A 17,001-nucleotide genomic window follows, 5' to 3' on the forward strand; every position below is an offset into this window, starting at 1 on the left:
AATATGAGCTCAAGGCATTACATACATAAAAACAGCTGGTAGGTTCCTGCCCAACTGGGCTTATACTCTAAGTATACCTGAGACAATGGATGGTTAAGTGATTTGCAGAAGATTATAAGAAATTATTTGAACTCTGGCTTCCCTGTTTTTAGCTCACTGCTCTATCCACTAGTCTACTCCTGGACACCTATTTAAATTGTGAATCTAGGATTTTGTTGCGCCCTGTGGTTTCCTTCAGCTGAAGCCAAGGAGGCAACTCCACATTTTACAATGGGCAGGTCAAAAAAGGACATAAGAGCTTCCTCAGCAAAGGGTAAACAAAACTAGCCTTTGGTGAGAGACTGGGATGTAGAATGATACATCCCAAAAGACACGCAGAGGGGTGAGATGGCGTAAGTGTGAAGATAAAGGAAAGACCAAAGGTCTATGAAGCCCAGTATCCCTCTTTCTACCAGTGGCCAATCCGGATCACAAGTACATGGCAGGATCCCAAAACAGTACATTTTATGCTGCTTATCCTAGAAATAAGCTGTGGATTTTCCCAAGTCCATCTTAATAATGGCTTATGGACTTTTCTTTTAGGAAGTTAGCCAAACCTTTTTTAAACCCCGCTAAGCTAGGTATTTATTTATTTATTTATTTATTTATTACATTTGTATCCCACATTTTCCCACCTATTTGCGGGTTCAGTGTGGCTTACAATACATTGTGAATGGTGGAAATACAGTTTGTTACAACTCGGTTATGGATTACATTGTGAGTGGTTATGCGAAAACAAAGTTAAAGTGTCGTTAAGGGAATAGAACAATGGAGAAGAACAATGGAACAATGGAAAAGAAACAACGGGAACTAATAGGGCAACTGAACAGTAGTAGAAGAACAATTCGGTATAACATTTTTCTATGAGTAGAGGTATAAATGTGGTAAAAAATTACGGGGGATGGGAAGAAAACAGGAGTAGAGAAAAGGCGACTGGGAAGTGAGAAGAAAGAAAGAAAAGCATGTTTCAGATAAAAGGGGTCTGACAAAGAAGATGAGTAGAGAAACAGAAATGAAGAAATGACAGAGGAAGAGAGAGCGAGGAGAAGGAGGTGGGCGATGGATAGTGGCTGGGAAAGATGGAATGAGATTTAGCGAAACACAAGCAAAATGAGGGCATTACAAAAAAGTTCTCTCCAAACTCCCAGCATCAAAGCATCTACTGTCTTCCTTTGTTATTACTTATTTTATTTATTTATTTATTTATTTATTATCTCATTTATACCCCACATTTTCCCAAATGTGGCCCAATGTGGGTTACATTGCACTGCAAAGGCGGCCACCAATACATCATTAAACCTACATAAGAAATAAAGGAGAGGATGGGGACCATGTAACCCAAAAGCCTTCTGTTAAACCAAATGTATATCCTTTTCTATTTCCAGTATCCATGATATATTGTAAGCCACATTGAGCCTGCAAAGAGGTGGGAAAACGTGGGATACAAATGCAATAATAAAAAAATAAATAAATAAAATAAAGAAAGGAACAGGAAACCAGGGAGAGAAGGAAGGGTGGATGAGTCCAAATTGTCATTATATTGATGTGATGTGAATCAAGAGGTGGAGACACATGCTGAGTCGTTGGGGTAGGCTTTTCCGAATAACAAAGTCTTAAGAGGTTTCCTGAAATTTCGATGATTGTGAATTGTTTTTATAGCTTTTGGTAAGGAGTTCTATAATTGTGAGCTGATGAAGGAGAAGGATGAAACATACTTGATGGTCCAACCCCCATAACAAACCTTGAACTCCATTCTAGATCTTTGTAGAAAGTATTATCTTTCCCATCTAGGCTAATGAAAGAGCTACTCACAAGTTCTTTTACTGATCTCATACAAACCATTCAACAGAGTCCTTCATTATGAGAATCTGGCCGAGGAGACCATTAAAAAAGCATTATGTTTTAGGAACAATTTTCCTTTCTGCCTCTTTTGAAGAACATTATAATCATCCCTCATATGAGGCTAGCTGAACCTGTTCACATTAAATCCACCTGAAGCAGGGGATTGGGGAGGTTTCAGACAGAGATAAAGCTATTTTATTCTAGGAAAAAGACCAGAAATTATTAAAGTGAAGGAGCAGCTTGAGAACTATTAAACCCCAGTTGAAAGTCCAGTGCTGCTCCTTGCGATCTTGGACAATCCACTTAACCCTCCATTGCCTCAGGTACAAACTGAGGGTTCCTTTTACAAAGTAGCGCTACCATAAGTACATAAGAATTGCCATACTGGGACAGACCAAAGGTCCACAAAGCCCAGCATCCTGTTTCCAACAGTGGCCAATCCAGGTCACAAATACCTGGCAAGATCCAAAAAAATGTACAAAACATTTTATACTGCTTATCCCAGAAATAGTGGATTTTCCCCAAGTCCAATTTAATAACGGTCTATGGACTTTTCCTTTAGGAAGCCGTCCAAACACGTTGAGTGAAGAAACATCTTCTCCGATTCGTTTTAAATTTACTACTTTGTAGCTTCATCGCATGTTCCCTAGTCCTAGTATTTTTGGAAAGAATAAACAAACGATTCACGTCTACCCATTCCACTCTACTCATTATTTTATAGACCTCTATCATATCTCCCCTCAGCCGTCTTTTCTGCAAGAGCCCTATCCGCTTCAGCCTTTCCTCAAAACATCACTTCAGGCTGCCCCAGGCTGCCCCAGCGTTATGTGGAGAGCATTCAGGAGTTTCCGAAGACCAGCAATATTCAGCGACGGTATCTGGAAAACTTAAGTTAGCAAGAATGCTGTCCTATGTTATTCTGATAGTTATCGAAATAATGGTGCTGAATATTGCTTTTAACTTGATAACAGTGGTGGTCACTACTATACCTGGATACCAGGGGCTGTTTAGCGCATGGCTGCTTTGTTATGCTACTCTGGATTATCGATTGCTTTGTGTTTTAAATATTCATATAAAGTGAAAAAGAAAGGAAAGAAAAGCATTTCCCCTTCCAAGTGTACCATGTACAGCACGTCATAACACTCCATTGTCACATGTACAAAAACTAAGGGCTCTGTTTACCAAGCTGCATTAGTGCTTTTAGCGCGTCTACACTTAGCACACGTGCTAACCATGTAGGCGCCTATAGGGATATTGTAGGCACATGCATGGATGCGTGTACACTGTTAATGCGCATTAAAAATGTTAACACACCTATAACAGAAGCGTAGCTGCCATGGGGGCATGGGCCCCCATAGATTTGGCCCTGGACCCCCCTGTTGCGACCCTCTCGACCCCCCCCTTCCCGTTGCCCACCCTCCCCTGCCGCCGTCGCGTAGCTTTGCTGGCAGGGGACCCCCAACCCCCACCAGCCGAAGTTCTCTCCTCGGCCGCGTGGCGTTGCTTGCTGAATGATCTGATCAAGTTTCTGTGCGTGCGTCTGATGTCCTGCACATACAGAAACTTGATCAGATCATTCAGCAAGCAATGCCGCGCGGCCGAGGAGAGAACTTCGGCTGGCGGGGGTTGGGGTCCCCCGCCAGCAAAGGTACGTGGTGGGAGAGGGTTGGCGGCGGGAAGGGGGGTCGAGAGGGGCTGCGACGGCAGGCGGGAGGGCGGCGCCGCCAGGGGGGAGGGCTAAAATGTGCCCCCCTCACCTCGGGCTCTGGACCCTCCTCCCGTCGAAGTCTGGCTACGCCCCTGGCCTATAACACTGCTTAGTAAACAGGGCCCTACGATTGTGAGTGCTCCAGGGACAACAAAATACCTACCCTACGTGAATTTACACTGTTTGAAGAACTTTCAGGCTTGCGGGTGGTATATAAGAAATTAAATAAATAAAAAAATAAAATATTCAATAAACATGGATGGTTGTTCATCTAAATAACAGTTGATGCTATCTCTGCAAACATACACCAGAAAGGGTCCTTTTTCCGCTTGAAGCCACATTTGGCCAAGTTGACAAAACAGAATTCGGCAGCACCTGCGATGATACCTAGGGGGCTATTTTGGGGGATCACCACAGTTTTCTACAATTACGGTGGTTCAGTATCTCTCCATTAAAGCAGGGATGTAGCTACGAGGGGCCAAGGGGGCCTGGGCCCCCACAAATTTAATCCAGGCCCCTGGATTGGCTGGCGGGGGGTCCCCTTTCTTCGTAAAGGAGCGTCAGCGTGCAGAGGAGGAGCAAGGAGGAAGAAGAGCAGGGCAGCGAACGCGGCTGCGCCGGAGACCGGCGCTGAAGAAGGCTTCGGCTGGTGGGGGTTGGGGACCCCTGCCAGCAAATGTATTTGTTTTTGCAGGGGGGGGGCGATGAGGCGATGAGGCGGTGAGGGGAAGCGGCAAGGAGGTGAGGGGAAACGGCAAGGAGGCGAGGCGAGGTGGTGGGGGGGCGGCACTCAAAATGTGCCCCCAACCTCGGGCTCTGGCCCCCTCCCACCGTGAGGTCTGGCTATGCACCTGCATTAAAGTCAAGGCTACCGTTAGCTGGAGGGGAACAGAAGGGCTGTCCAGATGATGAATACATTCAATGCTTAATTGGCTTAGCAAAATCGGCATTCACAGGCCGTGATTTACTGCAGTTGATGCCACACTCCCAGGCCGCCACTATGCACCACTTTGGACTTTGCCTTTCGTTGGTATAAGCTGCTCCTCTGAGGTAAATCAGACTCGGTGTCAAGCACCAGGTAATTTATAGAGAAGGATAGAGGAACCGTTCCACAATCTGATATTGTGGCAGCAAGGTAAATTCAATATGAAAGTTGTATAAAGGCAAAACTTAAAAGTAAAATGAACAAGCATATCATGGAGAGTTTTTCACACTGCTTTCTACCTGCTGAATGGATATGGCTGCCTATGGCTAATACACCTATGGAGCATGATAGAGGGTTTTTCTCAGATCAAAGGATAGACCCGTTTCTAAAGTGCTGAATGCATAGTGTAGACATATTGAAAAGTTACATGAATAATATAGAGGAGATATACCCTATATTTTTGACAGGGCTGGTGTTAAACATATTGTGATCCAGGGCAGAAACGTAAAGGAGATACAGGCCCCAAAGCCTACGAACAGGCCTGTATCTCCTTCAGATTTAGGCAGGCTTGGGGCCCCTTGTATACATGGGGGCCCAGGGCAACTGCCCTGTTTGCACCCCCCGTAATGCCAGCTCTGAGTTTTGATATTACGTTCACATAAATTTGTGGGAGGGAGGGTCGGGATGGGATGGAGTTGTGTCAGCAGGCTCTGCCCTCTTATGTCAGCCAAACAACCAGCAGAAAAAAAAAACACTGCATCAAAGCATCAGGTACATGATTTCATTACCACCTTTTAACTCAAGTCAGAAAACTATTTATGCAGTGACTTGAGCCCACCTACTTATCCATCCAGAGTTGGGATCACTTTTCTCAGGGTAAACCTAGCAGATCAAACTTTGGGTGAAAGACAATGAGCGAAGCCCGGGCCAAACCCCGCTACTGCTCCTTGTGATCTTGGGCAAGTCACTCAACCCTCTCAGATTCAAACTTAAGGCCCCTTTTTGCTAAAAAGCGTTAAGCAGCTAATGCACGAATTAATTCACAGTAACTGTTACCGGACAAGCATGGTAACTGCTGCCACAGTGGCCCGACAGAGCATGCTAATTCATGTGTCAACTGCATGTTGTGTTGGGGGTGGGTCAGGGGCAGAGAACTAAAGTGAACCCATGTTAACCGCATACTGTGGCTAGTGGGCGGTACTTAGAACCAGAAGCGGAGCCAGGTTGACGGAGCAGGGGGAGTGAAACCGGCGCGAGAGCGGACTTCCACCGGTGCCGATGCACATGTTCAATGCAACACATTGAGAAAAAAATAGGCGCCGGCAGAACTCCGTTTGGGGGAGCAGCCGCTCCCCTGGCGCCCCCCCCTAGCTACGCCACTGCTTAGAACGCTCTAACCTGCATTTGTGCAGTTAACGCGGGGGCCTTATGTCTTGCAGCGCTGCGTATGCCTTGTAGCGCTATAGAAATGCTAAATAGTAGTAGTAGTAGTAGTAGGGTTCACTTACCACCTCCTAAAGAGGAGGCACTAATCCCCGGATTCTATATAGCGCACCACTCACTAAGCGCATTCTGTAATGCAACGCGCCTAACTTCTAACACATGAAAGGCAAAAAGGGGCGTGGTTATAGGCATTTCACGGGCGTTCCAAAGTTTATGTGTGTAGTTATCAGGGGAGAAGCTACGTGGGGCCATGGAGGCGTGGGCCCCCACCGATTACGCCCTGGCCTCCTCTACATCTGACCCCACCCCACCCTGCCCAGCCGCCGCATCAGATACCTTGTTTGCTGGCGGGGGTCCCCAAACCCCGCCAGCCGAAGAGTTTTCTTCAGCGCTGGTCGACTCCGGCGTCTTCATTGTGGGATCATCTGTTTCTGACGCCTTATGTCTTGCACCCTGCATGTAGCCCCATGCAGGACGTAAGGCGTCAGAAACAGATGATCCCACAACAAAGGCGCCAGAGTCGACCGGCGCTGAAGAAGACTCTTCGGCTGGTGGGGATTGGGGACCCCCGCCAGCAAACCAGGTACCTGATGCACTGGCGGTGGTGGTGGTGGCGGCGGGGGGGGGGGGTTGCGGTCCAAAGTGGTGGCGGGGGGGGAGGGTTGGGTTTGCGGTTGCGGTGGCAGGGGGGGTAGGCGGCTAAACAGTGCCCCCCACCTCGGGCTCTGCCCCCCTCCTGCCGAGGTCTGGCTACGCCCCTGGTAGTTATAGAACAAGGCCCAGTGCGCCTAAATTTGTCTGCCGGGATTTACACCACATTTTTGTTGGTGTAAATGGAGGCCCTGAGATAATAACTAAGTGTATTCTATATACCGCGCAAAAATCTAGGCACCACATATAGAATACGCTTAGTCGGCATTAATTTCCATGCCGATTTCTTAGGTGCCATGTATAGAATCTCCTCCTCAGTGCTTCTGCACTAATACCAACCAGGTTTACAGTGCGCTATAAACATTTCGATACAGATGACATCTTGAGCACGTCCCCCAACATATTATCATGAAGCCTTTGCACCAGTGGCGTAGCTACATGGGGCCACGGGGGCCTGGGCCCCCATAGATTTGGCCCTGGACCCCCCTGCCGATGACCTTCTCGACCCCCCCTCCTGCCGCCAACCCTCCCCCGCCGTCACCGTGGGCTACCTTTGCTGGCGGGGGACCCCTACCCCAGCCAGCCGAGGTCCTCTTCTTCTGGCGCAAGGCTTCGTGCTGTTTCTGAGTCTGTCCCGCAGGACATCAGACTCAGAAACAGAACGAAGCCTTGCGCCGGAAGAAGAGGACCTCGGCTGGTGGGGATTGGGGTCCCCCACCAGCAAAGGTAGGTGACGCCGGTGAAGATTGGCGGCGGGAGAGGGGGTTGAGAGGGTCATCGGCGGGGGGGGTCAAAGTTGCTGGTGGTGGTGGCAGGTGGGAGGGGGGGTCGGCAATGGCGTGGGGGTCGGCGGGCGCCGGGGGGGGCTAAAATGTTGCCCCCTCACCTCGGGCTCTGGACCCCCCTCCTGCCAAAGTCTGCTTTGCACTTACCATGCATCAATTTGTGCTGAGGTGCTGGAAATGCAAAAACTTAATAGGCCCAATATTCAGACCGCAGGAGTAGCTGGGCTGCCTCTCGTGGTCAGTAACCAGCCTGAATGTTCAATGCCGAGCCATTTCTGGTGACCAGCATTGAATATCCAGGTGTTTTTTGGCCGATTTAAATTTAACTGGCCAAGCTGATACTCAGTTCTAGCTGGCTAAGTTTAAACCAGTCAAAGACAGGCCTTATAAGTACATAAGTATTGCCATACTGGGAAAGACCAAAGGTCCATCAAGCCCAGCATCCTGTTTCCAACAGTGGCCAATCCAGGTCACAAATACCTGGCAAGATCCCAAAAAAGTACAAAACATTCTATACTGCTTATCCCAGAAATAATGGATTTTCCCCCGTCCATTTAATAATGGTCTATGGACTTTTTCTTTAGGAAGCCGCCCAAACCTTTTTTAAACTCTGCTAAGCTAACCACCTTTACCATATTCTCTGGCAACGAATTCCTTGTATTTCAGTGGCCTAATTTGGCCTCCAAACTTAGCCGGTCATGCGCTGAATATCAGTGGGTAGCCGGTTATCCGCTAGGCATTAACTGGCAATATTCAGCGGCAGATAGCCAGCTATCTCACACTGAATACTGACAGACGGCCAGCTAAGTGCCATTTAACTGGTCAGGAGCCGTTCCTGGCCGGTTAAATGGTTTTAAATATCAGTCCAAAGGTGCTTTAGAAAACTTGCCCGTTACACTTTAGGCCTTCCGGGGACAGAGAAATACCTCGTGTACCTGAACGTAACTCACCTTGAACTACTACTGAACAAAGGTGTAAGATAAAGTCAAACCCTTTAGCAAATGAACTCAGCCTGATAAGGTCAAGGGCCACTATTAACAGAGCCAGGGGGGAAAATGTCAGAAAACGTCCTGCATCTGCGGGGTTTCCCCTTCCTTGCGTCCCTTTTTGGAAGGGAAACCGCTCCCTTGTGAGTTTTCTGCCACATGTACAAGCCCACTGAACACACACATGTACATAATACCTTGACGGGAATGCATTTCTTCACACGCATATACACATTTCAAAGTCTGACTGTTGGACTGAAATCTAACCAGAGTCACATTTGATTCCAAATAAGAGAAAGAAATTCTTCATTTCGACTCTGGTTTTTTATGCTTCTCTGGTTAGCAATAAGTACTTTTGATCAGACAGATTAACTAGCAACTTTTAGTAAACACGTGATATACGCAAAGGTACTGGGTACGACTGGCAGATAACCTGTCTGCCACCGTGACATCACTAGAAGCTGGAGTTTACAATCAGTGTGTGTCTCTCCCTGATCCAAGCTACTCATTCCTATAAGGAAATCATCTACTTGATCCCCATAAATGAATACAGACACTATATACATGGACACTAAGAAAATATATGTGTCTATATGTATTTATATATATATATATATATGTTGTATGCATTAAGCATTAAGACTCATGCAACAGGTATCCATGCAGCATTATATTCTGCAGATAAATGTCAATGCAATATAAAGCTTATAACACCCCCCCCCCCCAGCACTATTGCTGTTTCAAGATAGATGGTGCTTTCAAGTCATTGATGTGGTGGCAGTGACATGTCTTTGGTGACTCTGAATCTAGCCAGGATAGATGACTAAGAGGCTCATTTTTAAGTCTCATAGGCAACCATGTAACTTTGTAAGTCTATGTGCTTTGAAAATGAGCACCTTCATCTCTCCCTAGCCCAAAGCAAATTCCCCTATAGCCTGCAAAATTGAAGGGCCTCACCCTGAATGTCCATTTCCCCTCATCACCTGGATCCCCTGCTGGCATTCTGCAGGAAGAGAAAGCTTTACGGCATTCTGAGTTATGAAACCACAACATTTGATAACGACGTTCGCCTCAAATTCCCTTTCAAACCAATATCTGAACCTTGAGTTTGGAACCAAAAATAATTTCCATGCAAAAATGCATCATTTTGTGGGGGGATTAAAATATACACAACTCCTTTAGTTAAGCTTTAAAAGCAGGATGTTCGTTTCCTCCATGTGTTGTATAGATTTGAACAGCTCGACTTGCTGTAGTACAGATGCTGCTGTCCATGGTACTCTTAAGATTTCTCCAATATCCAATCATTAGTTCCTGGGTTGATTTGTGTGGTAGCATGGCTTTCCTTGACAGATCTCTCTACACTGCATCATTTTTGGAATCTCAAAAACACACAAAAAAGCCTGCAGCAGATGTTTTCCTGGAAGTAGTAGATAGGTATTTCTGATCTCGGTATCAGATTATTTGTAAATAGCAAGAAGGTTGGGCAGGAGGGGGCAGTTGGTCCCACCTCTATTGCTTTCCATGCAGAAACCAACACACTGCGAGGCAGAAACAAGATTGCAGATTGTGATGACAGGCGTACATCTGTGGTTGCTCCGTTCGAGCTTACGATTTGCTTATAGGTTCCACTCAGACATCAGTTAACATTTTGGTGATATTAACATAGTTTGTGTTGGCAAGGGTGCAGTTGACCGTCTTCAGGTTCTCCTCTCTGAAGTCATCGTTGCTATTATTGACTCCTTCCTGAATCTCCATGTAATCTGATTTGCTCAGTGTGGAGGCACTTCGGCTTTTCTTGAGATCGGGGGAAGAGGGGATCTTTGGACAGCTAGTCACTTGCAAGTACTGGGCTTGCTCCTCTCCCTCTGTCTCCCGGTGATAGAAATAGTTAAAATTGGAGACTATGACCGGCACTGGTAAGGCAATTGTTAATACACCTGCAATAGCACAAAGGGAGCCCACTATCTTTCCACCTATGGTTGTGGGAACCATGTCCCCATAGCCAACTGTTGTCATAGAAACCACTGCCCACCAAAAGGCATCTGGGATGCTGGGAAACTGAGAGAATTTCTCATCTGCTTCTGCAAAATAGACAGCACTCGAAAACAGGATAACGCCAATGAACAGAAAAAAAATCAGGAGCCCCAGTTCTCTCATGCTGGCTTTCAGTGTCTGGCCTAAGATCTGAAGCCCTTTGGAGTGCCTGGAGAGCTTGAAAATTCTAAAGACCCTTACCAACCGGATAACTCTGAGGATGGCCAGAGACATTGCCTGTTGACCTTGTTGACCATCCTCAGGCTTCTCAGCTAGTTCAGTCCCTAGTGTGATGAAGTATGGAATAATAGCCACAATGTCAATAATGTTCATTAAGTTGGTAAAGAAGCCAGCTTTGCTGGGACAGGCAAAAAACCTAACCAGGAACTCAAAAGAGAACCAAATGATGCACAGGGTCTCCACTATGAAGAAAGGGTCTGTAAAAGTTGAAGACTGGTATCTCATAGTGCTGTTGGCGTATGGCTGGAAGTTAACACTACTTACAAGGGCATTTTCATTCTCATTCCGAAATACGGGTAATGTTTCAAGGCAAAAGCTTACGATGGATATCAGAATCACCATGACGGAGATGATAGCTATAATCCTGGCTGGCCCACTGCTCTCAGGATACTCAAAGAGAAGCCACACTTGTCTCTGAAACTCGTTGTCGGGCAAAGGTCGCTCCTCTTCTTTAATAAAGCCTTCATCATCCCTAAACATTTCCATAGCTTCTTCCCCAAGTTCATAAAACCTGATTTCTTCTGAGAAAATATCTAAAGTTACATTGACAGGCCTCCTCAGTCGCCCACCAGACTGGTAGTAGTATAGAATAGCATCAAAGCTGGGTCGATTTCTGTCAAAAAAATACTCATTTCTCAAAGGATCAAAGTACCTCATCCTCTTTTTAGGATCTCCCAGTAAGGTTTCTGGAAACTGTGCCAAAGTTTTGAGCTGTGTCTCAAAACGCAGCCCTGAAATGTTGATGACTACTCTCTCACAGCACTCATGGTCTGTCTCGGGGTCATAGGTATCCTGAGGGTGTCCCGGAAAAGCTGATGTATCGTCTGTGGGCTCTCCAGTTGCAACTGTCATAGCTAGGATAGAAATGCAAACCTCCCAAAGATCCAGTGATCTTGCTCGATGAGAGTTTCACTTGGGTTGCTTGGAAAAAACACCCAAGTCTTGGGTGGCTTTCTTAAAAGTCTGCAAAATGTCCTTTACTGAAAAGAAAGAAACACAGAAAATGCTTGTATTAGACTCCTTCGACAAATATGCTTTCTCTTCCTAAACCTGTATAGTTTTGTGAAGGGGGTGGATTTAGGGTGCACAGGAACAGGCAATGATGAACGTCTTTGAAGACAGAAAAAGAATTGTTCCTTCAACGTACTGAAAGCTTTTTAGTCTACTGACTACTTTACTATCAAGGAAGCATTAAAGTTACATACAACAATTCTCTTCATTGGAAACAATGTCTAAACATTGGCAATATAAAAACAATGTAGTTGCTTTAACAGGAAATACCTCAAGATCCTTCGGCTAGTCTAGTGTTAACAAGGGCTAACTGATCACAGGAGCTCTGCAGTACTGATAGATACCATGGACAGGGCTAAGGGAAGTAGGATGGCCTTGCTTTTATCACCCACCGTTCCTAACAAGTCCTGGTTTGAACAAACTGAAGCTCCATGGAGCAACTGACTACAGGACTGTTTGTCATGCGTGGGCTTTCTTCAGAAACCACTTGCCACTACAGTCACATGTGACTATGCAAAATTGTTTTTATAATAATAGAGCGTTGTAGCAGCCAGCTTCTTGGTGTGCCCGGGTATCTAGCTAGCTGTATTCAGAAGCATTGCCAGGGCTGGCCTGACAGTATGCCAACTGTGTGCTGTCATCCAGCAGACAGGCTATGAATCCCGAGCCCAGCTCCTTGGTCTGCCGAGACCGGGAACGTCGAGAGAAGGAAGCAAGCCCCAGCCACCATGGTACAGCAGATTGGGCACAAGGGTGCATTTGTGCCCACTTGCAGAGGGAGCCGCAGTCCCTGCTTGTAAGTCACAGGCTTGCTGCTATCATGGCAGGACTAAATGGGAGGGAAGTAAAAATTGCAGAGGTGTTTGGGGGGGGGGGGGGGTAGGGAGGAGAGGCAGATCCTAGGCTATCAGCCACAATTCTGATCAAGAATAAGGACATGCATTACCTTGTATGAGGCGTTTCTTAGTAATTGCCAACACCCAGGTTCATGATTGCAGGGAATCCTAGACATTAAAGTAAGCTGTCAGGCATCCCATAACTTCCTATCTTCACAAAGTTACAACATAATGGTGAGTCATCTTTAAGAGGAAGGGAGACCGCAGTTCGAGGAGATGAGAAGGTGGGGGGTCAGTGCAGATCTGGAAAGGGAAAAGCCTTGGCTTGGTCCCCGCAGCTTCTTCACTTGAAGGGACGGTGAGCATCTGTTTGGAAGATGCTGAGCTCAGCAGAACCCGTCGTCCCCAGTGTCCTCGGGAAGGTGTGTGACGCTACTACCTGGGGAGGGGGAAAAAAACACAGCAGCAAGGTAGACGTGGTACCTAGAGCAGCATCTGCAAAAGCTTAGCAGCAGCAGGGCCAGCAGCACCCCCCGTGTGCTTGGGTTTTTTTCGATTGCATGTGTGGCTTTCTTTCAGAAGTCCTCGCCGTCCTCTGCACCGCAAGACCACTTCACTGCACAAGCCTCTGCAGACCAGCTAAAAGCATCTCTCTCTCTCTCACACACACACACACACACCACTGCAGAACGAAAGCACCCCCTGCCTGATGTACTGTAAAAATGAGGCTGGTGCCTTTCCTCCTCCAGAACAAAAAACACGCAGCTCAGTCTGGCAGAAATCCTCAGGGGGGTCACACACCAGGGCACAGGAGACGAAAAGGGGAACGCATGTTCTAGCTGATTCCGCATAACAAATGAGCTGTCTAGGGGATCCAGCGAGCAGCAGGCTGCCAGTGAAAGAAATCGGAACAAAAACTCCGAGGTAGGTGGCTAAGGGGCTCCCCCAGATCAGGTTTTGTATTCCTTGGGCTGGCTGGGGTTGGGAATGAATGCTTTGCTCGCTGCCGAGGGAGCCTTCAGAGCCCGAGAGGGGAGTGGGAGTGGGGGTGGGGGAGGGTGTCATTGCGCAACAGTGACACCTACAGGTCAGGTTTACAGCCAATCGTTGCAGGGTTCCAGAAGGAGCTGCAGTTCGTAATCCCCTGCTCCAAGAACCTTCTGCAATGGCTGAACAGCAGAGTTAGGAGGAGGATATAAAAAACAGGAGGAGACCACCCCCCCCCCCCCCCCCCCCCCCCCAGATACACACACACTTCCCGGTGTTAGACCAATTTACCTAGAAGCTCAATGTAGCAGAAATAAACTATTCACCCCTCCTCCTTTCTCTCTTGCCCTTCTACCCCTCCCCCCCCCCTATAAAAGAAACCCACTATTGCACAAAATGTCAGTTTCTTTATACAAAGTGAAAAAAGGCCAAGACTAGAAGCCTCATTGCACCCCTCTGACTTTTAATGTTTCCACCTTCGTTAGATCAGGCAGGGGATGTTCACATCTCAGCCCCTTCTACAAGGAATGTCCCTGACCTCCCCCCACCAGCAGTGCTGGATTGCAAGCAGAATCCCCCCCCCCCCCCCTCTCCCCTGCTCTCTGCAAAGACTGCACAAGTACAGTACATGGTGCTTTCCGGCAGGAGGTACATTAAATATTACCGTAAAGTTCTTCTAATAAAAGATCGGCATTTCTGCCTGCACCTTGGACGTTTAAAAAACGTTTTCATTCTCCATCACCCCCCGCTAAAGGCTGAGTGTAGATTTACCTCTGCTTTCAAATCCAGAATATCAGCCGGTTTCTACTCCTCCCCCCCGTCTACACGCTACAAGTTGAAAGAATAGTACAATCCCAGGGACGTTTGCAGAACAGAAATGCTACATTTGATTTAACCCTTTGTAACGAGCTGCAAATTGGACGGTTATCTGCTTCTCTCTTCCTTCAAAAGGATTTGGTAAAAACCTGCTCTCCCGAATAAATAAATGTACCCTTGATATTACAACTATGGTATATACACATTACTGGAGAGAGAGAGAGAAAAAAAGAAAAGAAAACCCACATTCCGTCACATAAATTATCACCCGCACTTGCAGCTGAATAAGCAACATCCCTCTTTAAAATATTATTTTTATAGCACTAGTTACAGACCAGCAGGTTTCTGATAACATGCTGGGGAAACATTTGCACGGGCTTTGTTTAGTTTAAGACGGATAGAAAAGGTGGTTAAAGGGTGACTTGTATCAGCTGTGCCCTAGCTTTAAAAAAAAAACAAACCCAAATCTTAAACGTTCTCTTCTCCACCTGTCTCTCCTCCTGTAACATGCTATTTCAAGATTTCATGCACTCTCAGCCTGTGGATTTTATTCATGCAATCCGTTTCAGTGGCATGCTAAAGAAGCAAGCTTTTCTGCCAGCCATCCTGCAGCGTGATTTGCGTTGGCACCCTTAAGACCATGCAAGCAGAAAAAAAAAAATAATAATAATGTATGCATAGAATATTGCCAATCTCAGTTTACCCTATTCGGAATATGAAGCCTCCATTTTTGTTTTGGTCCCCCAGCTAGTGGTAAATGTCTTGCTGAAGGGTGATGAGGCTGAGGTTCGCAATTGGTTCTGCAGTCGGGCATGCCATGCATACATAAAGATGCCCCTGCGCCGAAGAAGCGCGCGGGGGCTTCGCTCCTTACCCTGGGAGAGCCAGCTTAAAGGAGACACTGCTGGAGCCAGCAAAGAGGGCATGGCAGCCACGAGCCCAGGATTTACAGCCCTGGAAAACTTTCAAATGAAGCCTCCTCCTCCTCCTTCTCCCCACCCCGTGCTTTTTCAGCACTAAATACAGATCTTTTGTGATAAAATAGGAAAGCATTTAGTATTTGCAACTGGAGAATATATTTTGGGGAGGGAGTATTTGAGGAAAAACATGCCACATAAAATGCAAAACACAACAGCCCACGCGTTATTTAAAACCTGTGAAAAGCGTTTTTAAAAAGCCCTGAGAAAAAAAAATGGAATGTTAGTAAGATTATCAGATACAGGGTATTGAACTTGGCTGCAAGAGGGTACATTTTCGCACATATATGACACAATATATATATGTAAAATACCACTTATGAAATTACCCTCCCCCCCCCCCCCCCCCCAATATGTTAGGGTGGCTGTAGGCTTGTTTGGGGGTGGCTGTTGCATGGAGCACGAACAGAGCTGCAATCTTCTTTTATAAAATGCATTATTGGAGTTACATAATAATTTTATTTTTGTTACATTTGTACCCTGCGCTTTCCCACTCATGGCAGGCTCAATGCAGCTTACATGGGGCAATGGAAGGTTAAGTGACTTGGCCAGAGTCACAAGGAGCTGCCTATGCCTGAAGTGGGAATTGAACTTAGTTCCCCAGGACCAAAGTCCACCACCCTAACCACTAGGCCACTATTCCACTGTTGCTACTAATTGAGATTCTACATGGAATGTTGCTATTCCACTAGCAACATTCCATGTAGAAGTCAGCCCTTGCAGATCACCAATGTGGCCGCGCAGGCTTCTGCTTCTGTGAGTCTGACGTCCTGCACATACGTGCAGGACGTCAGACTCACAGAAGCCTGCGCAGCCTTCTACATGGAATGTTGCTACTAAGGAATAGCAACATTCCATGTAGAATCTCCAATAGTAGCAACATTCCATGTAGAATCTCCAATAGTATCTATTTTATTTTTGTTACATTTGTACCCCGCGCTTTCCCACTCATGGCAGGCTCAATGCGGCTTACATGGGGCAATGGAGGGTTAAGTGACTTGCCCAGAGTCACAAGGAGCTGCCTGTGCCTGAAGTGGGAATCGAACTCAGTTCCACAGTTCCCCAGGACCAGAGTCCGCCACCCTAACCTTTTGCATGCTTTGCATCTCATTATTATGTTTTCTGCAGTAATCTAATGCATTATTGCTGTTTAATGTGCATTAAGGGACAAACAATGAGGTCCTTTTACTAAGCTTCGGTCAGCACTAACGCATGATTTCTGCAGCAAAAAGGCCTTACCGCAGGGCATGCTAAGGCATCTCACAGCTAATTTTGTGATTAGCAGGCACTTCCCAAGCATTATTCGGGAGGTTTTGGTCAGCAGCGTTATGCACTAAGGATTATCTGGGCTGCAGAAATGATGGTAACTCTCCCACCAAGAACCCTCTTAACAGATCAATCTTGCCCAAACATTTGACAGCTGAGCCTGCAAAACACCAATAAATTGTTTTGTGTCATTACATGGTTAAACATAACTGATAAAAGAAGCAGGTCGTTTTCACTGTAGTGAATTTAGCTGTCATGTAACGTGTTGGACTGATGGCTTTGGAAACTGGAGAATCCCCTTTTTGCCACAGAAAAGGGTTCACCATACGTGGTTGCAATGTAACCTTCTCTCACAGATCATCTTGCCAATATGACTCAGCCAGGGTGGGTCCCTCCTCCAAAGTCCTAGTTGGCAGGGGAGTCCTTGGATGGAGCGAATGCCTATGAGCCAAGGA

General features: G+C 46.6%; 1 protein-coding gene across 1 annotated transcript; it reads right to left on the bottom strand.

Moving 5' to 3' along the window:
• Positions 1–10,008: 10,008 nt before the first annotated feature.
• LOC115481764 (potassium voltage-gated channel subfamily A member 2) lies at positions 10,009–11,505 on the bottom strand. The gene has a single exon (XM_030221143.1). It carries the CDS (start codon positions 11,503–11,505, stop codon positions 10,009–10,011), a length of 1,497 nt encoding a protein of 498 aa, XP_030077003.1.
• Between the last annotated feature and the right edge of the window lie 5,496 nt (positions 11,506–17,001).

This window comes from Microcaecilia unicolor, chromosome 12 (assembly GCF_901765095.1).
Source record: "Microcaecilia unicolor chromosome 12, aMicUni1.1, whole genome shotgun sequence".
In the NCBI taxonomy this organism is placed as follows: Eukaryota; Metazoa; Chordata; class Amphibia; order Gymnophiona; family Siphonopidae; genus Microcaecilia; species Microcaecilia unicolor.